Below are 25,720 nucleotides of genomic sequence, written 5' to 3'. Positions count from 1 at the left end.
ATCCAATTGAAAATAGTAATATTTGCAGTTAAATTACCCAGGGGGGGATTTACATTAAAAATATAAATGACTTTAACATGGCTCCAGATTGTGAATAGATGATGAAAATGACTAAATCTGGCCAGAATTTTACAGCAAAATTAAATTTGTAAAAGAGTATGTGAGTGTGGCAAATTTCTATATCAGTAAAGACTGAAATAAAAACATCTGTGGGGTAGGCTAGCCCATACGTCGGATTATATAGAGTTTTATACATTATTATACTATTAATATTTATATTTATATCTAACGTTAGTTTCTTTTCTTATTTGGAATACAGGCTGTAAATGGTAATGAGCAGGTTTTTCAATTTCTTTAAAGGTAACAGGACAAGGTAAAGTCAGTGAGACAAATAAATAAATAAATAAATAAATAATAAACGGGCGCGCCTAAATGTCGTCATCGCCTCGCCTTTTGATGATGTCATCAACACGCGCCCCACAACAAGCTCTGTAAGACGGTAAGCAATTTCATGTTTTACGAATTAAAGATTGTAGCTGTGTTTTATTTAAAGTTAATGTCTTCAGTCTTGGTTTATGTTTAAAATATTTGCAATTAAGAGTATTTTACTAGCTACGTGTGAAAGCATCAAGCGCAGCGGTGGCGAAAATTTTGTTGATTCATCTCCATTTGTGTTCGCAGTTAACCGGCGATCAGTTTAGCTAAAACCTGTGAGTTATGTTAGCTAGCGTCAACCTAAACAGCCTGAGCTACTAAAGGAGTTTATTACCAACCTCAACTAGCTGTTTGACACCAAAGACGTCAGCGACTCTTAGTTTTGTCCCTTTCACTTTCACTGACACAAGCTGCAGATGACGAAGCAAATCTGTAGCTATTGAATTGATGTCTTTTTTACGTTACGCTAGCTGGTTAGCTCCAATAAACTTAGCTAACTGCAACAAAGATTAACTTGTGATTTGTTTTCCTCGATGGCAGGGTTTGACTGCAGTCTCCAAAAATGGTGAGTCAACTCAATTGCTGGCATAAAAGTAATATCGATGATGTGCTGCTCAGCTTCCTTCTCTGTCTTATTTCTCACAGCTAGTCAGCTTTTTTGACAAGATGTAAAACTTTAAGTTATTATTTGTCCAGTAGATAGACGGGAATATTGCATGTTGATGCTGCATGAAGGAAAACCTTGTGGACAAATTGTGTCCATGTAGATTTCAACTGTTTTCTGCTTCCTTTCAGTCTCGTCGATATGATTCACGAACAACCATCTTCTCACCAGAGGGTAAGATTTCTTGAATGAGGCCGCAAGATTTTTGTGATGTTTCTTCCAATTGCTTTTTTATATTAGTTTACCCTCTTTTTTTGAAGAATATTTCAACCATACATGTAACTTTTACATGTTCAAGCCGGGAGCAGGAAGCTTGTGTTTTTTAATTTCTAGTTTTTCAGTGCTTTGGGTTTGTGTCCTCATCTTGGCAGCACTGTGTGTCATTCATTTGCAGGGCGCCTGTATCAGGTCGAGTATGCCATGGAAGCCATCGGCCACGCGGGCACCTGCTTGGGAATTTTAGCCAACGATGGCGTGCTGCTGGCTGCTGAGAGGAGGAACATTCACAAGCTGCTGGATGAGGTGTTTTTCTCAGAGAAAATCTACAAACTGAATGAGTGAGTTCCTTCTGCCTCGGCCTTGTTGTAGTAATTTAGTGGCATTGGTCTGCAACTTTAAAAGGGCATTAATTCAACATTAAAAAAATTCAACAACTGTGGCGTTTGTCTAACAGCCTGTGATTGGCATAAACATTTAGATTATGAAAAATCACTGTTTTTGCATTGAACCTCCATCTTTCCATTTCCTCGCAGAGACATGGCGTGCAGCGTGGCAGGAATCACATCAGATGCCAACGTGCTGACCAATGAACTGAGACTTATAGCACAGAGGTAAACTTTAGTCAGGAACACAGTCTTCATTTCTGCCTCAGCCAAATGGTTTAAGTGGGACAAACTATTGATATGAATGTGGTGATCTGCATCGCTGTTGCAGGTACCTGCTGCAGTACCAGGAGCCAATCCCCTGCGAGCAGCTGGTCACAGCTCTGTGTGACATCAAACAGGCCTACACCCAGTTTGGAGGTACAAAGCAGCACCACAATATGAAACTATTGTCGTATTAAAATAAAAAGTAACAAAGCTACGGACCTTCAGAACTTTTAGTATTTAGATTTTAAAAAATCACAGAAAAGAACAGCACAGACTTTTCAGCGAAGTCAGCATAATGAAGTCGGTGTATGTGTGTGTCTCTTCTCACAGGAAAGCGTCCCTTTGGAGTCTCACTGCTCTACATGGGCTGGGATAAACACTACGGCTTCCAGCTCTATCAGAGCGACCCCAGTGGAAACTACGGAGGCTGGAAGGCCACCTGCATCGGAAACAACAGCGCTGTAAGACTCACAGGAGTGCCTGAAAGTGCCTCCCCAAGAATAACATTATTTATAATACTTTGAATCATAAGTTAAACCTAAGTGTGTGGAATCTGAATATTTTAATCTGAACAGTTGGCCAAAGCATTCAGACAAAAGTGAGGGAATTATAAAGCTGCTATTCCCCACACTGACACTGGAGGGTGCAGCTGCACACAGTTTTAAAACACAGTGGCCATGACAAGGACTGGACGCGCTCACAATAAACAGACATGCTGTGGCCTACTTTGTGCTGACTCTTGGGGCAGCTAATTGTGTAAGACTTGATTCACGGTGGCTTTGTGAATCTTAATGGGTCTCCACAGGGCTGCACACAAAGTATTGTGGGTAACAGAGTTGCCTCAGAGCATTGTATGAACACTCAGAGTGCGTGCACTTTTAGTTTGCATGTCTCCAGTGAGGAAACACACACCTGACTGTGTTACTGTTGTGCACACAGAGAGAACCATACAGGAGCAGATATCAGATCTAGCAGCTTGTAATAGTGTGACAGGAGACGATAAAAAGGTTTTGTAAATATTTCTGATGAATGTTGTTTTGAACTTGGGTGTGATTTTTTTACTTTGTCTCTCTTTGTGTTGTTTGCTCACTTGTAGGCAGCTGTCTCCATGCTGAAGCAGGACTTCAAGGAGGGAGAGATGACACTTTCCTCGGCCCTCGCTCTTGCCGTAAAAGTTCTCAATAAAACCATGGACGTCAGCAAGCTGTCTGCAGAGAAAGGTGCAGATTTTAGTAGTTAGATGGAGAGAAGTACAGATCTTGAGCATTTTAAAGGATTTTACCTATAATATTCAAAACTATGTGATGAGGGCAAATGCTTACTTTTTTAACCTGCCAGTCTCATTGTTATAAAGGTGTTTGTTTCAAAAGGTTCCTGAAAATGAAACTGTTACTGGATATAGAAATTGTAATACAGCCAGACAACCAGTGATCAAGCAACAAAAGGAAACCATAACAGACATTTTTATACATAATGTTAAAACGTGGTGGTTCGTAGAGAGAAACTCACAGAGAAATATCAGAGATTCAGTTAGTAACAGCCATTTAGTGACTTTTAAGTTTTTATTTTAGTTTTACGGCCGAAACATTTTGGTTAACTCTCAACTCTCTCATTGTGCTCTTTGGAGATGCGGCAGCGGGTTAATTTCTGCAAACATAGGTAAATATAGTGAAGCAGTTAGCAGCTAAAAAGGAAGATATTTACCTCAGGAGATGGTGTTGACCCAAATCAGAGCTAAAAGGGGAGCAAATATTGAACTTAACATTCATCACATGGACGGAAACAACTCCAAATACATAACATTGTTCCTTTGCTGCTGGATGTATAAAATAGGCAAGTGTTTGCCAACATGTTCAACAACTTTGTAAGGAAAAAGTATGTCAGTGATGTGTTGACAGCCTGCTCCACTGCCCCCATGTAGCCAAAGAAAAAACCCCAGAAAACAATGAATACTTTGTTAAAGGTGCTCATGTACAGTTTCAGGATCAATAAAACCCAACCAATCAAAAGAGAGACATTAATGTAACTACTGTAAACAAATACAGGTATTATTGGAGGTTATCATCATCCATTAGCTGCTATAAGGCTTTTGCCGTTTTGTGAGTCTGGTTTATAGTATTCATGACACAGTGACAAATAACTACTTAGAGGTTCCTGTTTTTAACAATAAGAGCACTACACCACAGAAGACAAAGGCCACCTTTGTGCTTTCAATGTGGTTTTATTTGCTTAAGTTTTTTGTCTAGTGTACACAATCAGTGGATGAGCCTACCCAGTACACAGTAGGTTATTATACCTGGTCAACCGGTTTCCTGACGTGGTCAGGTGACAACTATGCCTCCTTGTTCCAACATGCATCTGTGTGGAGCTTTGAGCTTTCACTTAGATATGGATAGACACAACTAGTACAGAGCCACTTAATATGTTCTCTTCCAGCAGCTGGTTCCTACTGTCTCTTTCTCTGTTGTTTCAGTTGAGATCGCCACACTGACCCGCGAGAACGGCAAGACCTGCATCAAAGTGCTGAAGCTGAAGGAGGTCGAGGAGCTGATCAAGAAGCATGAAGCAGAAGAGGCCAAAGCCGAGAAAGACAAGAAGGAGAAGGAGCAGAAAGAGAAAGACAAGTAGTGACGCTGACCCGCGCTTTTTGAGTTTTGTGTGTGAGAACGAGTGTGAGCTTGTGAGTGTGAATGTAAAAACTGAGTCTTCAGGTATGTTTGCATTTGTGTTGTTTCTTAAAATAAATCCAGATGATGAATTATTGACTAGTGATTTTTGTCTTCTTTAGTGGTTTATATCTGTTTGACATTAACCATCTCTAACATGATTAAAGTGTTTGGCTTTAAACAGCTCAAAACATTTATGGTCAAAACAAGAAGTATTTATTACCTTTCAATCGTGAAGTGACAGAACTGAACTAGCAAGAGTAGTTAAAGAGAAAGTGCTCTTTTTGTTTCATCCCACTTCAAATGTTGAATAGCTGTTGTTTATCCCTTCTATTACTTTCATGGATTATGTGGATTTAGAGTTGAAATCAATATGGGATTAGAGCTGAATGTGTGTGCTCAGTCTGTTGTAGGACAGAGCAGATGGTCTTGATGTATTCTGCATGAATTGTGTAATGCATACTTTAAAACTGTTATAAAATAGGAGACCATGATTACACAATGACAAATATAAATGCTTAACTCTGTTTAAGTCGGGATGCTCGGTGTTTTCCAGTCCTTGTAAAACAGGAAGTTTAGAGAGATGGTCGGGAGGAAAGTTTTGCCAATACTGTCAGTGTAGTTTCTAAACATTATACATCAGTGACATTAATTTAAAGTAGCTGTAATCAGCATTTTTACTATCATGTGTGAAATGGGCACAGATGAACCTACAGAAGTGTCATCTGAATCTGCAGCTCTTTTCAGGTTTTCAGAAATGTATTTAGTTTTAGTTCAATGTTAAGCTGTCATATTGCAACTTTATTGTTGTGGTACACTCATAGTGTCAGGTTTTCAGGCGCAGCAGGCAGCTGTTTTCAGCAAAAACACTCTTAAAGCCCCCCGTACACAACAGCAGACAGACAAAATCTGCGTCTCGCCGGTGAACATGGCGAAACATTTAGCAGCTAAAGAGTTAGATATTTACATCAGGAGTGGGTAGAAACCAAATAGTCTGACTTGCACGCTTCATGTGACCACTAACACGACTCCAACTAGATGATGAGGTGTTAACTGTGAGCCAATAAGCCATTAAAAGGTAATGACAAGTCAGCGATGTGTACAGCTTGTTTTTGCTGCTCCCAAGTATCTGAAAAAATCAGTTATTGTAGATTTAAAGACAATATAGACTACATTGAGGTCAAGACTGAGGTCAACTCCTGAACAGCCACTCAATTTGGTGAGGTTATTGTGTGAGCTGTCATTACTGAGGTCAAGAAAAAACTCATCACTTAAGTCTTAAAAGCAACCAGAAAAACCGAAATATGAACGTCTCCATCTGCTGCTAAAGAACATGTCAGATGATCAAAAGCTCCAGAGGAGCTACTAAATGGACCTTGTGGGGAGATTATTCTGTCAGCAGTAGTAATGTCGGTACACTATAAGATAATACAGTGTGAAAGTAGGTTTTCATTGAGGACATTACATTTGATCTGCGGTCTGCAGCAGTGTAAGTCTCTTTAGAGAGGATTAGCTATTGACTGGCCGCTTTTAACTCGGATAAACGGATACTGGAAACTGAGATGCGAGGACAAACATAGGCAGATTCTGGGAAACGCCATGCTTTGAGTGCGGCTGATGTGGTAACTGCTCATCAGCCTCAGTCTGAGGTGAGTTTATATAAAATGGACATAAGATTAAGGTCAGGAGGGGACTATCCACCTCTTGTCTTACAGTCCAGGGGATTACTGACACAGCTTGAACGACTGACTTCAGATTTTCAGTGCACCGTTGTGTCATGATGACATGATGTAAGCAGAAGCAGTTATATAAGGCCTGAAACAGCAGGGGGCCCTTCAGCCAGAAAGATGAATTTATCCTCTGGGACCCAGAGACACATTTTTCAGGTGAAAACTGTAGCGCCCCTAGTGGTCAAATATCACTACAACACTAACACAGGGACTTTCCAGACTGTCTTGATGTGTGAAATATAAATGCTTTTGAGGTGTTGTCTTGTTTTATTGGAATGACAAGGCCCCAAATAGATAGCTGCCACTCAGGATTAGAGATACGGTGGCCCTGGAGAGCAAAAAACATCACAGGAAACTCAAGAAGTAAATATTTTGGAAAAAACAATACAACTTTTTTTGACCACTTATAGCTCTATGGAGCAATGTTTGTATGAGTGGTTCCCCATTTGTTTTGTACTGTACACATGTAAGCTGGTGATACCCATTATTCTGTGGAACCAAAGTGGTCATGGTAACGTGCAAATTTGTGTAGCAATGTGTCAGCAAAGGCAGTGAAGAAGAAGACTGTTAGCGAGGGTGAATAATCAGTGTTAACTATTTAAAATATTATGAAAGAATTTGGCAAAATTTTGGAAGGGAATCTGTTCAACACACATTTGACTTTGTCAGTGTTTTAATGACTTGCAATGACAGAGACTAAATGATTTGACTCGACTTGAAAGTTAAAGACTCGACGTGAGACATGATGACTTGTCTGCGTTTATTTTATGTTTTCAGTTCAGGTTTTTTTCTTCAGTATTTCACTGTGTAAAAGTGATGGGAAAGGAATATTTTCTGACTAAGCTTTTATGAAGTTATTTGCTTTTTGTTTCATTACTTTATTGTTCAGAATATCAATGATTATAATACAAATTCAACTCATTTTCAGACTTTTTAAGAGGTCACATAAATGGTCGAATAACATCATTATTAGACAGGTACTAATACCTTGTCTTTTCTCTTTACAAAGACCGAATACTGCAGGTGAGACTGCAGGATCTTGGAGGGGAAAAAGTGACCAAGGATTCAACCAAATGACTTGAGTCACATGTGTGTATGAAAATAATGTGATCTGGTCAGAAACAATGAAAATAATTAACATAGCTTTTGTTTATTTATGTTTTCTGTAATGTTGTGTTTCCTATTTTTGTTATATATTTCGTCCACTGTTTTTGTTTTTGGCACCTCCGGGCCTCTGTACTGCAGCTTAAAGCTCTGAACACAGACTGAACACTGAATGGCTTTTCTCCTTCAGGAGGACACAACAAAGGTTTTGAAACGGGTTGCTGCTGTATTAGGGAGGCCGATATAGCACAGCTGAGTCCATCCTGGCCCGGTCACTGAAAATAGATCTCATAGATCAACTGACTTGGGAGGTTGCAGTCTCTGGCGAGAAGCCAGCGGTGAGCTGTAATGTGCTGTGAGCTGAGCTGGTTGGAGATTATCGCCTGAGTCAGCAGTCGGCTGAAACAGCTTCCTACAACTACTGTTCCTGAAAGCAAGACACACTTTCATTTCCTCAAATCAGCCTCTTCATCACTGCTCTACTTTGACTTTTTCTCATGTTTTATCAACCTTAATTTGGCTGCCATGTTGTTCTGCTTGTATAGCTGAAGTTATTTTATAAAGTCCCATATGTTTTCTCAGTTTTATAGCTCGCCTTTCTTCCTGTGTTGTTCTCTCTGCATGTTTTCTGTAGTTCAACACTGACACTGAAACATCAAACTAACTTTTGGGGTCGGGTTTAATTGAGCCCCATGGCAAGAAAACATGTGACAGCTACACAGATTCATACACACCCTGAAACCAAAACCATTAACAGGGAAAAAAGCATAAAACATCCATTTAGATAACAAGTTTTATTGTTTTTCCCCAAGACAAAAATTTCCAGAGTATACAAGTGTGGATTGTCATCGAATGCTTGCTAACTAATCACCGAGAACAAAAAATAGATCCCTAAACTATCACAGTAAACATTTGAGAAATATACATACATAAAAATATACCTCTGAAAAAAATTATATATTGACATTTCCTAACAGCTTATAGTCAGGGCTCAATCAGTAGCAACGAAGACTCATATGATCTGAACACATGCAGAAGAAAAAAGGCGCCCACCCCATCCCAACACCAACATGGAACAGACTACTATCACGTCTCTCTGAGGTGTTACAGGTAGTATGGCTGGCATGGGGAATGTAGGTTAATATTGCTTTACATACCAGGTTTAAATTTGGAAAGCAAGATGATTTGAATCAACAGCATGTTTACAGACAGAATGGATTCTTTGGCGTTTTGTTCAAAGTACTAAGAACCACAAAACCAAAAAAACAAAAAAAAACCTGCACAGGATTCCTCCTGCGTTTTTAATCTAATTGCATAATCACCTGAAGTGCTCCTGTTGTACTCCTACAATGAGATCATCTCCTTACATAGCATGGGTCTGAATCTGAAATGGACACATTCCTCAATAAGACTCACGAGTAAAAAAATATTAACATTGCACTCTCCTCTTTAGGCACAAAAAGCCTCGTTTCAATCGAGCGTTCAACTGGTTTGGGATAGTGATACTGATGACTCTACGGGGCTGAACGAAGCTTCACTAGTCACAGTTTCTACCTCTCATGTATTACCATTATTCAAGTCACAGGTTTAACAAAACTCAACACTGTTTTGAAAGCATTTCCAGAACCATCTGGATGGAAAAATATTGTTTGCAGCTGAATGTTTCCAATTTGAACTTCTTTTTCCTGATCTAGATAACGATGGAGGCCAGAATTTAATTAAAAAAGTGATGTTAACAGTTATATTTGTCAACATTGTTCTTAGTTTTAGAGAACAAGCATGTCTTTTCAGGCAACTCGGATATAAATTTGAGCATTTTATTGAACAGATTTTGTAAACAACTTCAAAACGAAGATAAAAGTTGTTAATAAACCTTTGTTTTTATTACAATCACCAGTTATTTATTTTAAACAGATGCTTAGCTTGACTTGAATTCAACACCAGTACATGAGAAGCACAAACTGGGGCTAAAGCTCCACTAGATTTAATCATCGTGTGTGTGTACATTTTAATGCAAAGTAACAGTGAAGGGGAGCTTCTTTTGAAACCATCTCACAATTATTCAGCTTATGATCTCTGAAAAAAACAAAAACAACTTTAAGTGTTTCTTTCTGTGTGACGTGCAAAGCGAAACAACAGTGAGGCCGCCGTCCTCTCCAGAACATCAATAACTCACACCGTCAGCTTGACAGTTTGATTACTGCAGAGAGAAGGTGGAGGAGAGGAGGTGCATGTCTCATTGAGCTGGCAGCCACCCTGTTGCGACATTCAACATACAGGCTGCTTCTTAACCTTGACACGTCCACACAGACTAACAGGGTTTACACATTTGTGAGGTGATTGTTTTGGGTGGATAAGAGCAAAAAAACAAACAAACGTGTGATGTGCTGGAATGATGCCTTAACATATATCAGGAAGAAGTGTAAAGAAATGTTTACATGTGCTTTAATGTTAAAAGCAACACATCAGGCTTTTACCCATCTAAAATCAAAAAGCAAATCAACATTTTATTGACCATACCAAACCCATAATTCCCTCTTTATTCTTTAGCCCTACAAATACCACTTGCATGGTATACAGCACACAAAGACAGACCAAAGTCTCTTTCCTTGCAAAAGTTGAAGCTGTCAGAGGAGAGATATGCTGAATTTTAATGTAAAACACCACCTTATCCTGAATGTCAAACAGTTGTTTGTCTTGTTGATGGCAGCACAAACAATGTGGCCAACAGAGGAACAACTAAGCAGACAATTTCTTTTTTTTTTTTAAATCCCACGATGCATGTGATGTATTAGTTCAAGCTATGCCGCTCCCTGTAGTTATCCTCGGGGAAGGGAAAGGGGGGAGGAGGGGGAGTCTGCATCACATGGAAATCCTACCGCTCCCCTTTAATCACAAGTCCATAAAAAAGTGACACCTCCCAGTCAGCGATGAAGGATTTCAGAGGGGGAGGAAGGGTCTGTGTCAGAGCGAGAGTCGATTTCTTGAGGAAGAAGATGGGTAGAAGGCGTGGGGGATGGAGGGAAGGGAAGGAGGGGAGTACGGGTGGGTGAGAGAGGTGTCAGGAGATGGTGTAACAGTCACTCCTCGTCTGAGCTGCTGTTGTCCAGAGAGTAAACCATGAAGGCCAGATCAGGCCGGGCCGGTACCATGGGGTTACCTGGCTTCACCATCTCAAAGCCCATGTAGTGGAACGTCTTGATGATGGACACTGGGGAGGAAACAAGGACACAGTCAGAGGTGGTGTCATGTCAAGTCTCAAGCTACATCCACATCATTTTTGTTTTAAAAACGCATACACATACACATACGAGTAGTGAGTCTACACTACTCCAAGTCCTGATACTGAGACTTTTGGAAATGCTGCTGATATCTGTTTAGTTTGAAAAAATGTGTGTTGTAATGTGGACAGGCAGAAACGATGACTCAAGATGACCATGTCAGTCTTTATGTGCCCTTCCCCAATTTATCACGCCCCTAACATGTCCTTTTCTGAAAGAAAACAGCAGCAGACACCAGCCTCAACTACTAGCACTTAAATCAACATGGATAATGAATTACAAGCGATGCTGAAAGATTAGTCTATACTACCAGCTTTCAACAGTTTCCAATCCAATCCAATCCAACTTTATTTGTTAAGCACTTTAACACAACCAAAGTTGACCAAAGTGCTGTACAGTTTGCATATACACTTATTCATTATCTTTCCAAGAGTGAGATCAACATAAAATCTCATGTCTGCGCTGCAGTCAGAAAGTAATTAGCCTAGCTTAGCATAAAGACTTAACACAGGGGGAAACGGCCAGTCTGGCTCTCTCCAAAGATCAAAATTATGCCTGTGAACACTTCTAAAGTTCATTCAAGGCTTTTGGCCCAGTCTGGAATTGAACAGATTCCACTGTGGAGGCCTCTGTACATGGCGTGCATGCTCTACCAAGTGAACTATCAGGGCTACCCTCTTTTAGTATTATATTTGGATCAATACACTATATATTATTGTTATTCCACTTTTGTAATGTAATTGACAACCCTGATGGTGGTCACCTAGAGGAGGGGGGTTTCGGAGTTATTACACTTGGGACACTTACATGTCATCATTACTCAAATATTCAGATTTCTGTACTTTCGTCATGGAAAAAATATAAATAAACCTTTTAAATAAAGTTAAAAAAGGATGCTATAACAACAGCTGGGAGCACTGAACTGCATGCAGGTTCCATAGTATTGTTGTCGAATAAAAAAAAAAGGTATAACTGTGTCTGAACAGACCCCAATACCAGAACCTGTGCTTACCAACTGTATCTGGCAACCCTCTCTGCAGTTGGATAAACGGTTTGACAAAAAAAAAAATTTAACAGCACAATTCCCCCTGAAACCACAAACGTTTTTCTATTTCAGTTTGTGCACAAATACACAAACTAGATACATGTTAAGTAGTGAGGCCTTAAGGTGTTGTTGTGTTTCTGAACTTTCGAGAGAGCCTTTTTTTTGCCCCGGGTGTCCAGAACTAGTTAAATCAGTCATGGACACACACCACATCAAGTAAAAAATCTTTACTATTGACTCAGTTAAAGCTTCATATGTTCAAATCAATATAAAACAGGTTGTGAGAAGCAAAAAAAGGTATTTAGAAATAACAGGAGCACTTACATCGATCCTCTCTGTTTTTATGGAACCACAGGAACACATAGTTAACTTTGAGCTTCTCTTCCGCAAACTCGAGCAGAGCAGTTAGCCTGAGGATGACATGAACAGAGAGAGAGAGAGCCAGTGAACGAGGGGAGAGGTGATGACGCACACAAAGATTTTTTTTTTATTTTTTCTCTTTACATAAGCACTGCAACTTTACATAATAATGCAGTGGCAGCTGCAAAGCTGGCTGCTCAAAACCGACTGGCACTGTGCCCTCCGCAGGCAAGGTTACTCTGTCCAGGCATCGATTACAGACAAACACAAAGACAGACGATGAAACAGAAACTTATTAGTATCTATCATGTTTTTTAAGGCTATCAGTGTGTGCCCTAAATTAAATAAACAGCCTCTCATGGACAAGTTAGACCCATACGGTGTGCAGACTTCCACTAAATTGCTCTTTTAGAGAGGACTTGACAGTTGTAGTTCTATAAACACAGTTAATTTCAGACACTGTGATGAAACAGTTTATCTCATCTTAAGCCACAATTTATTTCTGTGACACGTGCATTAAAGCCAAGGTGAAATGAGAGAATTTAATAACATCAAATACTCCACATAAAAATCCCTCTAAAGAACTGTGGCTCAGAAAAAACATCAGTTGTAGTGAGATTTATAGCAGTTACAATGAATTCCAACATTTACTTCACCTCCTCATCGCTTCCTGGAGGGAGCATATTTAGCAAATTCTTGGTGAAACAGACCATTAAGAGCTACTCTTCAAACCTAACGAGGGTGAGAATTTAATCTCAAGCCAGAGTATTCATTTAAGAAGGTGCCCTGTAGAGGGTCATTTTTCATTTGTTTCAAGTAAAGGATCTCGACACATTCTTACCCCTCCTTGCTCCCCTCCGCCAGCGGCCCAGCAGCGATCTCTAGGAAGAGGCTGTCTTCTGAGAGAGCCGTATCCCAGAAGGCCGAGCGGCGCTCACTCAGCTGGTAGTGGAAGCGGAGAAAAGAGGGGTTCCCACCCACTGGAGCAGCCTGTGTTACTGTTAACTTCTCATCCTGGATTAATACAGAAAGAACATGATTTAGTTTATTGGTTCAATTGAATTTTTTTAGCATTAAGTAGGGCTAAAAAATGTAATTGAAACAATATAGAAATCACAATGTATAACATAAGTGAAAAATTCAAATGGCAGAAACTGCAATTTTTTGATAGTAAAAGGTAAAATCGCAATATCTGTCAAAATAATCCCATTATGATTATTTTACCATATCCTGCAGCCCTAACATTAACCATAAGACCCTTAATCCAGCCCATAATTTGACCATTTATATTTGAGCCAGTCACATACTAGAAAAGATTCAATTATAAATGTTTAGTATTTCTTCTTTTTCTAAACTGATCACAACTCAATAAACAGACATTTTCCTGTTCTACAAAATAGACTTGTTGTCTAGTCTGTTAAAAGACGAGAGAAGAAGAAGAATGTGAAAGCTGGTTAAAAACAGTTCAGTGTTGACATTTAAATCAGAGATAGTGCCGTCTATTTACCATCTACACCAATAGTTTTGGCATCTGAGAGCAGCATTGAAGTGAAATGAGGAAGTGGTTGTAGTCATATGGGTATCTTGACAAAGCAGTCCTGTACTGTAACTGATATAGTTAGACAAACTGCTTATACCTTTATTAACTCACTGAGCTTTTGGTTTTCTTGGTTTGCCAGTCATATGATTTTATGCTGACAGAACATGACAGCTCAGCACGAGTCCTGTGTCAAAAGCAGTGATGTATAACATATATGCATCGCCTTTTTGTTTGGTACATCATTTTCTCCCCTGTGGCAGTTCAAGCTTTTATAGTTATTCAATAATCTGGGTCATGGGATTGCTGCCAAAGGTCTGCAATTATTGGATCTAATGTTGCCATGTAAGCTAAGCAGTGCTGTATGAAAGTTTCATAGATGTACTATTGAGTAATAATATGTAGATACTGAATCAAAGTTGTAAGTCAAGTTAAACCGTGTTTCACAACTTCCATGTTTAACGGTAAATAAAAGTCTGTGTGAATGCAAGCAAGAGTCTGTGTTCAGAGTGGTGACCAAACGTCACAGGGTTTTCTGCCCACTGAGGACAGATGAGGATGTAATATGACATTTGTGACTGATCTGTCTGATCCTAAATCTCTAATCCTCGAGTCGGTCACATGTCTGGGGTACAACTTGACACGCATGCACACACACACAGCAGAGAGGACACAGCAGTTTGTGTGTAGGTGTTTAAAAATGTAAGTGCTATGCGAATAAAGTCATTGCTTTACATTATAAAATTTGAGCCTGCTGAGAGGAAACTAGGTGAAAGAATGAAATTGTGCATTAAATCCAATGCAGGTGCAGATGAGGAGATGGAGACCGATTAAAAGGTTTAAAGCTTTAAAAAAGGCGACTTTCCAGACTGAAGGTACAACTCATTAGCAAGGTGTTCCTGTGTTTAGTGCTCTGAGTCAGAGTGGTCCCTGAGGGATGAAGCACTTTACACACAGTTATTACCTAGAGCGATTACACCGAATAAGAACAAAACATGCCCGCACTGAAACTATATAATCCATAAAAAGCCTTTAAAAAACTAATCTGGGACAAAGATTTATCCAGCTCGCTTTAAATAACGTTTGAAGTCAGAGTTTAAAATGAAAATGTCACATTTTAAGTCATTAAGTTCGCTCTTTATCACTGCAGTTCAGGTGACATTTAGAGGCCGCTTTTAGCCATTTGTATTATAGGTTCACATATGCAGATGTTTCCAGGAGGTTTTGAACTACAGCTCTGTGTTGTTGTGTGAAGTCAAGGAGTATCACCTTGTGTAGTAGCACGCCGAGAGAGTGATCCCTCACAGTCCCTCGCCCACCCGGGATCTTCAGTTGTGGGTGAGGGGCATCAGGAGCACCACAGAGGCCCCGGAGACTGAGGGATGGAGCTGGGCAGCCGAGATCCGGCTAACCAGGAGCTGCAAGGAGAAAGACGAATCGGTTAGTGTTTCAGATTGTCTTCTGTCCTGTGCTCGCTCTAATATCCTCACACTCACACTCTTCTAATTAAAATTTTCTCACAGCTGTTTTATAAAGGAAACAGGCCTCTTGAGGTCCTTGTTTACAGTGAGCATGAATGAAGACCTGCACTCATTGGTACACACAACTAACAGCTGTAAGCTTGCCAAAATCAACTATATGGTCACTGTTGTTGTTGGCTGATTACAAAGTTAAGAGTCCATCCAGTGTGACCTGTTCAGATTAATTTTCTTTTCATTTGATAATGTAACCATTGATGAAGGAAAATGTTTGAACACGAAAGCCAAAAACCTCAGTTTCAGCTGTACCAGGACATGTACCCTGCGTTGTTTTTAACTCCCAACAGCAGTGTCTGTGTAATCTTTAAATCTTTAAACAAATAGATCCTCGAACATGCACACAAGAAGTCACATGCATTAGTGCTGGCGTTGCAACATCCTGCCATTGGTTTCAGACACTTCTGGTATTCATGAGTTGGCAGTGATAACAAACCAACAAAGTGCAATGTGCCAAACAACGCAAGGAAATATATATATTTTTTTTAAATAGGGAAGGAAATGCACTTGACTTGTTAAGGATTCAAACAACACATATTTGATGAGAAACACTGAAAGTAAACAGAACTTCTGTGTGTTTACAAGAAAACTCCACTGGGTACCTTTAACTCAAACAGACAGAACTAAAACTGAGATGCATGATGACTAATCCTGCTCTGCTGCTGATGCAAACCCCCTCAGCATGTTGCCTCACACACACACACACACAGTCCCAATTTAACTTCGTAAGGGACAATCCTGTAATTAGCAAATCTAAAGCACCTGTGGCAACACGCCCCACCGCTGGACAGCCCAAGGGATTTAACATGAATATACCGCCTGCTGTGTTGGATCCTTTCTGTAATTAGCAGGTTTCCACCAGTTGATCCAAACATCTATTCAAACATAATGGTACAAACTGAACAAACTCCTCCTGCTTGACTTTACTCCTTTGAGTAATGTGGTAGTGTGCCTCACTATTTTTTCTGTAAAAATATGGTAGATACTGGATATCAGAAAACCTGTCTAAGACTGAATTATCTACCAGACAAGTTTATAATCAAAAGAAAAAAAGGCCTCAAACCTCAGAGACAGATTTCGGCATCTGTGACCACATTTCAAAACATAATATTTAAACAATGAACAAATCCATCAAGCATGTGATGCAGACACGCTCTGCAAATTATTAGATTACTTCAACAAAAGTTTCAGTCCATTAACTCCACTGAAAATCCATCACAGCCACTTTGTTTATGACGGTGCTACCACGCAGACAAAATTAAAGCTATGATTTATAACAGCAATCAAAGAGTTCCTGACGGGTTGTGCATGCGGTGGAAGGCATGTATCATAAACAAGCACATGATCTGTAAACACCTCTGCAAATAGCTCGGGAGGCTTTCGGGAACACACATCTTCAGTCGCTTTCGGTTACATCTCATACCAGACATGATGGCAGCCGGCCGACACCGGGGACAGGACATGACATGAAGGCTGGGGATTCAGATTTTGTCAGATTCTCGCCTGAGCAGACACACCCTGCAACGTCCTGCGACTGTATTGAAAGCGGACTCATTACACAATCTTATGCAGGGTTTTTCCTGCATATTAATTTTGGAGGCGGCCACCACCAGCGATTTCCAGGCCGCCACCACTTAAAATGGTCAATGTCTGCAAAAACTAATAGTTTTTTCATCACAGTTTTTTAACATGCAATGACCGCAGTTGTCCATCGCGGTGCTGTCGCGGTGCCTGACTATGTCCACATCCCAGAATGGAAGCAAGGAAGAAAATAAACTTCAATTTTCCTCAAAGTAATTTCCTCCAGACCGAGGAGCTTTCGGTGTCAAGCAGTGTACTGATATTTGAACAGGTGCAGTGGTGGACTGGCCATCTGGCACACCTGGACAATCCCTGTCAGCCGCCGCATTATTGAGCCGGTCAGATGCTTTCGGTTACACCGGCCCGTCTTAACTTTTCACAGGCTCTAGCGCTTTATCGATCATTATCGTCTTATAACCAGGTTAAAAGTTCCACACGAATCAACCTCTATTGTAGCTTTTCAAGCTAGCAGCTATATATGCCACTTTCCCTGGTTGTACTTCACCAACTCTTTGGCCATCAAGATCCTCAAGTGGCAAGCAATGTTGATTTGGAGTATCACACAGAAGTGATAAGATTGACGTTTAATTAATTATAGGCTATGGCGGCTATGTGTTCGGTTAAAATTAGCTTGAGCTTACAAAACGAGCCCACTGACAGACAAGTTGGTATTAGCCTACTATTGAATGCATATTGATGCACTTTACAAATTTCCTCTTTAGTGCCTAATGAAATTTGTCCTAGAATACAGGTAGACTTTCCAAAGTCTAGACAGACATTCCAGACATTTAGAGTCACCTGTCATTGTAAGACCAGCACAAGCAAATACTACGGTGCTGAAGCTAGTGGGCTATGCTATGTCCTTTAGAGTCTGTAAGCCTGTGTATTTAAGAAAGGCTATGCATGAATAAATCCAAATAATGCAATGATATTATTGAGAAATTCTGCAGGACTGTCTAAATGGCCCTAAAGTCACAATTTCACAAAGAACAAAAATATAATAATAATAATAATAATAATAATAATAATAATAATAATAATAACAACAATAAATTGTGGTTCTACATTAATTGTTGTAGGTCTATATTGTGTACCTCTGTAGTCTGCCCATATCATGCTTTAAAAAAGAAAGGAAAAACTTTTCTGGCACTAACTGTAAATTAGTATATATTTTGTGTGTTATATTTTATTTAAATTTATTTATTTATTTATTTAAATGCATTTTGCCATCTTTTTGAGTTGTTATAAACTGATTAGCCTAAAGTATGTGAAATTGTGGTTATTTGGCATGAATTTAAAATGTTATGAAAATGACCCATCAAAAAATGTTCGCTGCAGCTCAAGGCCATGGCACATAACACCACCACCCTGTTTGGTCCCAGGGACAAACCTTGTTATGTCTGAAACTGTGCTAGCTGGTCCAACCAGTTTGTGAGTGAATATTGATTTATGAGAACATGTGCTACAGAAAAACATCAGGTACATGTATCTGTGTGAGAAGAGGAGCTGTGCCTTTGTTTCCCTGCAGACCAGACAGGTAACCTGGGCGACCTGATCTGCATAGCTACGCACCCTGAGAGTGAGCGATGGAAAACAAAGCTCATTATGCCTGGCCTGTTCACATTTACAGCAACAACTGCACCAACACTTCCTTGTTTCTTAACTATGCAGAGACAACAGAGTCCTTTTTTTATGCATCTTTTTGGTTACTGTGTGGCTTCTTGTCATTTTTCTCTCCTTAATCCCTTTACCCAGTTAAAGTAGTAGAGCTGCAATGATTAGTTGATTAATCCATTAGCCAAGTGAAAGAAAGCTAATCAGCAATATGTTTTTTTAAAGTCTTCAGGTTGTCAAAAGTGAGAATTTGCTGAAGATTTTCTTGGTCTTAGGTGGCAGTAAATTAAACGTTTTGGGGTTTGGCCATCTTGTGCTTGAAGATATCATGATGGGCATTTTCAAGTGTTTCATAATCTGCATAATAAAGAATAAAGAAAATAATCTACAGATTAAAAAACAACAATAATTGTTAGTTGCAGCCCTAAAAAGTGGCAACCACTCTAGAAAAGTACTCAATTTCAAGTTAAAATCCTGCTCTTAAAATCTTAAGTAAAATGCAAAAGTATTATTAACAAAAATGTACTTGCATTGTACACAATATGCAGCAGAACGGCTCCTGTCTGTGTCACAATGACATGACACTTTGTTGTTACAGATGCATGAACATGTAAGCAGCATAGTTACTTACATGGGTGAGCTAATGTAATAACTTTAATAAACTCTTGGGCAGTTTAATTGTAACAATACATCACATTTTATTAGGTCAACATAGACTGTGTGTAAAGTATTAATATATAGTATTGGAATGGAATAAAAATCACAATATGAACACTAAATATAAATATGCTTAATAACTAAAACAGATGCATGAAAATCTGCAGTCTCAGCACCCAGCAGGTGCAACTTAAAAATCTACTGAATCTACCAGGATTTCCTTTGAAAACAGTGCAGTTTGGAACGAGATGCACATTGGCAGCACAAAATTAAAACAGTCTAGACAGCCAAGACTCTCTCTTCATTTATTTCAGAGAAACAAAACTGAAACAGACTGTATCAGACTGCATCGGGGACAGCAGGTACGACACAAATGTAGGAGGAGATCAGCACGCTTGCTAAGATGTCAAGACCTGCTTCTCTTTTTCCATCTTCCCTTTCAGCAATAGACAGATGAGCCTGTCCTTGATGCAAATGCCAGCTTGTTTTGAAAGGCAACACTTTCGTCCTCTGACATTTCAGCCACACTCTAAGCGGCCCTCCCCGCCCTCCTGTCCCCATGATGCCACTCCAGTTGGAGCAACCTTTAGCCCTGCCATAGGTCATTAGGGCACCCCAAAAACAGAATATAGGCTACAGGAGGTCAACTTGACGGGTAAAAAAAAAAAAAAAAAAAACTCATTGAAGGCCAAGCACACCCAGTCCTGGGCTGTATTAGTATGCCGGTGAGGATTTAATCATCTGTGTGTTGCAGAGAGACTCAAAAGATGCCAAGTGCGTCATCATCCAATTCTCCCAGCAGAGCCGAGGGCATGTGTGTGTCCTCACTCTGCCAGTTTGCTCTTCCTGAGCTGCGAGTTGTTTTGAGAACCGATTCAGGTGAATTGTTTCAGGGGATGAACAGCCCGGGCTGGCCTGCTGCTCTAGTTTGACCCACCGCCAAGAAACACACGACTCAACCAAAACAGGAAGTGCTGTGGTAGGTCCTCCAAAAAGACCGAAACACACCATACCAACTTCTCACACTTTAATTACCAGCTAGTAATGGAAAAAGACTCAACTTAAACCCAGACTGTCAGCATAAACAAGCTTATTATTGGCCCCCAAAATAAACATGTGGTGAGAATGATTTAGGCTGGAGACACGATGCTGTATGCAGGAAAGTAAACAGGAGAGTCCTCAGACCTCCTCCGACCCCCGGAAGTTTGGCAGAGCAGCGTGTCGGAAAAGATGTCGAGACAGAAACAGGAAAGGGACACGTGCTCTGAAACCTGAGTGTGGATGGATGTGTCCCTGTCAAAACCCGTCGGTCTGACCCCTGGGGACAAAGTGGAGTAAACGGCCAACTAAATGAGTCTGAATAAGTACAGTGCAGGATATTCAGAGGAGTCACGCGTTAAAGCAAATAACTAATCGACTCAGCAATGTTTATGAAAATTTTAGCTCAAGTGATACATAGACAAGGCCAAGATCATCCCAAGATTATAGTTTATCACGGATGCTTTCATGGACACGTTTACAGATAAGAGATAAATGCCAAAGATCTATTTAAAGACGAAACAAAAACAAAATCACCATGATATAGTTTGCCAACCAGAGAGCACAAAAGAGTTTATTTTTTCAACTGTAAAATGTCCCGGTCAGTCACTCACTATTAAAACGACATTCAGTGGATTTTATGCATTTATGTTAACACAAGACTAAAAGTTGAGCTAAATTTAGCTTTGAACTAAATGTTAGCATTGCCTGTTCACCATCTTAGTTTTGCTTGATAGCAGGCTAACATTTGTTAATTAGCGCTAAACACAAACGGCTAAGGACAGGAACATCGCTAGTATTGCAGGTATAATTATCGCAAGTCATAAACCAAAGTATGAAACCAATCAAATTAGGGCTACAACTAACGATCACTTTTATTGTTGATTAATCGATAAGTTGTTTAGTCTTGTAAGGAATGTCAGAAAATGGTGAAAAAAGTCAGTGTTTCCACAAAGTCCAAGATGACATCCTAAAATGTCTTGTTTCGTCCACAACCCAAAAGATATTCAGAGTTCTGTCACAGAGGAGTAAAGAAACCACAAAATCTATTAATTGTGGCAGCTCTAAATGACAACCAATGTCATAAATGTAGACATAGACATACCATATAAACCACAAATACCCACTCCATAGTGGAGAAAAAAAATATGTGATCACCAAAACCATTGGGGTTCATGACATTGAATATCTGTACACAATTTCATGGCAGTCCTAATAGTTGTTGAGATATTCCAGTTTGGACCAAAGTGGTGGACGGACCAACACTAATGTTCTTGGAGCCACACTGCTAATGAACAGGGACAGTCACCATGGCTAAACAGGCTGCTGTAAATCAAGTCTTTTGACTGAAAATCCAAGTAAACAGGCATCACAAAACTCTGCATGTCTGACTGCGAAAACACAGTAGCTACAACAAATTTGTTAAGATGTAAGAAGGAATACAGCCTCATGCAAACAGGCAGCCCTAAAAGGTTACATGGCAATTTTGAAAAACATCACCCAACAAAAACACAGCTGGCTGTAACAGCTGCATAGTTTAAGTCAGCAGTAGCTTTGTCAGTACAGGAACAGGTAAGCAAGTATGACAGTACAGACAGCCAAGTGACATAATGAAACACATAATTTACCATCATATTGACACAACGCTTGAGCCTTCATGTCTGTTGTTTGTTATGAAAACATAAGCTTTGGCGGGAACCAAGTTCATGGCAGAGCAAAGAGGGTGTGTGTGTCTGGCAATAAATTATCTGTGGTGGCGTGGGTGTTGCATCATATTAAGTGCCAATCTGCATTTAAGTGGATGAAACCAGAACTTGCCAAAGATGCTGTTTAATCAGCAGATGATGATTGATTTTGGACTATAATAAAACTGACTTGGTTTGACTAATGTTTAAATATTATAAGTTTCTACTTCTCAGGTTTGAATATTTCCTGGTTTCTTCAGCCTTATATGCTATTAAACTAAATAGCATTGGTAGGGCAGCAACTAATTACTTGTCAACCAATTATTCTTGATTAATCCACCTTATTTTAGCCCCCATGATACCTCGGGCAAAGCATGGGTGAAACATCCGGTGCGTCCCGTCACTTCACCAGAAGCGGCATTTTCCGTGGTAACAAGACGCTAATCCTCATTCTTAGAACTCTAAGTGCTGTATCGTAGGCAACTGGACTTGTTTTCTTAAAGACATTTCACCTCTCATCCAAGGCGCTTCTTCAGTTTGATTACTACTAACATTATTATTGCTAAGCAGACTTAGCTAATGCTTCTCAAGCCTTGAAAATGCTAACGGTCAGTTATTATGCTACTTGTTACTTATGCTAGCTCCGGTGAGCACCAGAAGTATCACCCATAATCATTTCTCCAGTAACCTCCCCAGGAAACTTGAGGACTCATTAATCGTTTGGTCAATAAAACTTCAGAGAGTGAAAATGTCTCAGAGTCGGAGGTGATGTCTTTAAATGTCTTCTGTTGTTTCAACAACAGTCAAACTCCCCAAAAATATGAGATTGACGAGGTTTTAAAAAATATTTTAGAAGTTGTGACCATGTTTCACTTTGAAAGTGCCAAAAATGATTGATTTCTATATCACCTTTGGCTTTGGGAAATGGTGATTTTAACTATTGTCTGACATTTTATGAGCACTTAGATCCCAACCTATCTATCACTTGGCCGGTTATCATCTTTGCCACGAGTGATTGATATTGACATTTGAGGGGATCACTGCAAAAAGTGTGTGTGTATCGGCTGACATATCGTTATCGGAATTTTTTACTTCCTATCGCATCAGCCCCAAAGAGTACTGGTCTAACAACAATGAAAAAAATCTTGGCTCTAAAATCGATACTTTTCTGTACATGAAGAGCCTCTTTAAGTTTTCTGCCAGTGTTGGGGCATTTTCTCCAGTGGTATGTTTTAATTCAAGCCCGTCAGCTACTCACTTGTATGTGCATGCAACTCTAGAGGTTTATATCGCAAACTCGCCTGCAGTCAACTATAATGGCTGACAACACCTGACAACTCCAGATGTCAGCTGAAACTGGTTGGCACACTTAATGTTTTGGTTACTTAATGGAAAATTTTACAGCTGTCTGACCTAGACTCTCCCAGCAAACACTGAAGAGATCAGTCTGCCGGGCACTCAAAGGGGCACTTACTTACACTCAGGTAGCTCAGGTTAGATAATCCAGCTGTTTCTGAGTCAATGCACCCCCGTACTCCTCACACACACACACACACACACACAAACAAACACACACGCACACAATCACACACGCACACATTCCATTGATGCTTGAGAAGTGAACCAGAGGTTGGGGGGGGGGGGCTTACGCAACCAGGCTGATGTAGGCCAGTTGATGCCTTAAGCTGACAGGGCCATAACAGTCAGAGAGCTAATATAGTCACTGCTCTGGCTCACAGCGTCAATGGACATCTTGTTCTCTCTCTCTCATTCAGATCATAAAGAGGACAACAACAAGGCCTTTACCTTTGATTTTGCAAAGATAAACAAATCACTCGGGCAACAAATCATCCATTTAATTGCTCATATATACGTTAGGTTTATCTTAGTTTCACTTCACTTTCAACATAAGAAAGAAGTAACAAATAATAAAATAGCAATGTACGTTATTGATCTTTATGGATAACTGATAATTGGGTGCTTTTCATGGCTGATACCAATAAGGTAACCAGTTAGTTGACACTTTTTGTATTTTGAAAATAATTTCCTAACCTGTTTTGCACACTTGAAGGTAAGAAAGTTTAAGATATAGTGAACAAATATGGATTATTTCATCTCCTATAGCTCCAATAAACTCATCAACCTGGACAATACAACTGTGACAGACAATTCGGCATCATATCATCAGCTTTATTTATTAGCTATAACTGCACCGATACCAATAAGTAGCAGATGATATAAATTGCACAATATTGGCTCGATATATATCTTGCATCACTATAACAAAATAATATATAACACTACCGCAGCAACTCAAAACTGTCCAAAACAGTCCAATATGATTTTTTTTATGTATTTTATTTTATTCATATGCACAATGATAAAAAACAAGAATTATATTTAATAATACAAAGGCAAATAATTGTGCAGGAGAGGAAAAGAAGCCCAAAGGGCATATATGAATTCCTCCCCCTCAATATAAAATCACTAAAACAAATTAACCAATAGATAAAAACATAGACAAAACCAGTCAATGTTTGCATCTAAGAGGCTGGAAGCAAGAAATGTTTGACTTAAACAAATAAGAGATTATCAAAATTGTCGTCAATTGATTCTCTGTCCATACATTAATCGCCTAATTATTTCTGCACTAGGTGGGAGGAGCGCATTTTCTCCATTGGGCCTTGAATTAATTTCTTTAGTGCTGAAAGTATTTTGATAAATTAGCAAAAAGTATGTCTTTCGGAGTTTCTAGTATATAAAGATCTGCAGCTTCTGTGTTTGTAAATTATATAAAAGTGTAATATCTTTGAGTTTTAGACTGTTGCTTAATACAGGCAATGTGAAGACGCTAACCTGAGCTCCATAGCCATGTTACAGATAATTAATCAGTCAAAAATAATCGATAGTGAACATAATGGACATAACTGTAGGTTGCATCGTTTCTCACTCTGTTTGAAAAACATGAAACAACTTGGAACAGATCCTAAATCTACATTGTGAGTTGTAATGGGTACTTAAATCTTTCAAGTGTGACCTTCAATGGCCTTTCAGCTCCTCACACACACACACACACACACACACACACACACCTAAATTCAGTAATAGCTCGTGACATGTTAAGGCTCTTTTTTTTGGTGTTGCGTTACACGCAGACAGAGAAAAACATCCATTTGTGTCTACTGCATCACTGTTAGCTTAACTCCTGTCTGAACTCATCCGCAGCATCTAACGCTGTGCTGTATGTACAGACAGTCTGCTTTTTTTTCAGTTGTTTTCCGGCAATTTTGCAAGCTAGCTGAAGAAGGTTGCAACTATTTTAACAAAGCTACACTCTCAAAGTCAACTCGCACTGAAACAAACAGACCAGCTGACTTCCAGAAAAACCGTCGACGGTTATTTATTTATTTTTGTTAACGTTTATTAGCATCCTCTTACCTTTCCTCGGTGTTCAGCATGATAGTTTCGAGGAAACACGGGTCTTTAGATCCTTTTTCACAACTAAAACGATTACTATTGGATAAAAACTCCACTGAAGAATTCACCATCCGTAAATTAAGACGAAACCTTGATGCAGTAAAAGTCTCTAGCGCGACTGTTCGTGACAGAGATGCGTTTGTCGTCCTCACTTCGCCTCACAGCAGGAACTCTGCGGTCTGCAGCGGCACGAAGGGCTTTTATAGGCGCAGCAAGGCATCATGGGTAATTCATACCAGGAAGTGACAGGAGGCACCCAAAGTAAACAAACTGGCCACAAGCGGTTAAAACTCACATAAAATGACAACAATAACAACAGCATTTATCTGATGACAACGTTTTGACATTTTATGTCAAGTTTACTGCAATTTCATCACACTTTATAGTGGTTTTAATTATGTGTAGCTTACTTACTTTCAATCAACCAATCAATCAATCAATC

General features: G+C 39.6%; 2 protein-coding genes across 2 annotated transcripts; one reads left to right on the top strand and one right to left on the bottom strand.

Moving 5' to 3' along the window:
• Positions 1-459: 459 nt before the first annotated feature.
• On the top strand, positions 460-4,729 carry psma4 (proteasome 20S subunit alpha 4). The gene is made up of 9 exons (XM_073472790.1): positions 460-499; positions 976-1,000; positions 1,231-1,273; positions 1,494-1,656; positions 1,852-1,929; positions 2,033-2,121; positions 2,299-2,429; positions 3,065-3,188; positions 4,442-4,729. Exons 2-9 carry the CDS (start codon positions 998-1,000, stop codon positions 4,594-4,596), a joined length of 786 nt encoding a protein of 261 aa, XP_073328891.1. The 5' UTR covers positions 460-499; positions 976-997; the 3' UTR covers positions 4,597-4,729.
• Positions 4,730-8,247: 3,518 nt separating this feature from the next.
• On the bottom strand, positions 8,248-25,430 carry oaz2a (ornithine decarboxylase antizyme 2a). The gene is given in 6 exon segments (XM_073472003.1): positions 8,248-10,679; positions 12,119-12,204; positions 12,996-13,168; positions 14,961-15,041; positions 15,043-15,109; positions 25,240-25,430. Coding segments are annotated over 6 exon segments (648 nt in total). The 5' UTR covers positions 25,350-25,430; the 3' UTR covers positions 8,248-10,548.
• Between the last annotated feature and the right edge of the window lie 290 nt (positions 25,431-25,720).

The sequence above is a fragment of the Pagrus major genome, chromosome 8 (genome assembly GCF_040436345.1).
Source record: "Pagrus major chromosome 8, Pma_NU_1.0".
Taxonomy (NCBI): Eukaryota; Metazoa; Chordata; class Actinopteri; order Spariformes; family Sparidae; genus Pagrus; species Pagrus major.
Note: the sequence above shows the minus strand (reverse complement) of the source record. Positions and strands in the feature narration are given on the sequence as shown.

What these genes read in the sequence shown, in the direction of transcription:
- psma4 (XM_073472790.1), top strand. An exon ending in AAAATCTACAAACTGAATGA is followed by an intron (nt 1,657 to 1,851) that starts GTGAGTTCCTTC and finishes ATTTCCTCGCAG; the next exon opens with AGACATGGCGTGCAGCGTGG. An exon ending in CTGAGACTTATAGCACAGAG is followed by an intron (nt 1,930 to 2,032) that starts GTAAACTTTAGT and finishes TCGCTGTTGCAG; the next exon opens with GTACCTGCTGCAGTACCAGG.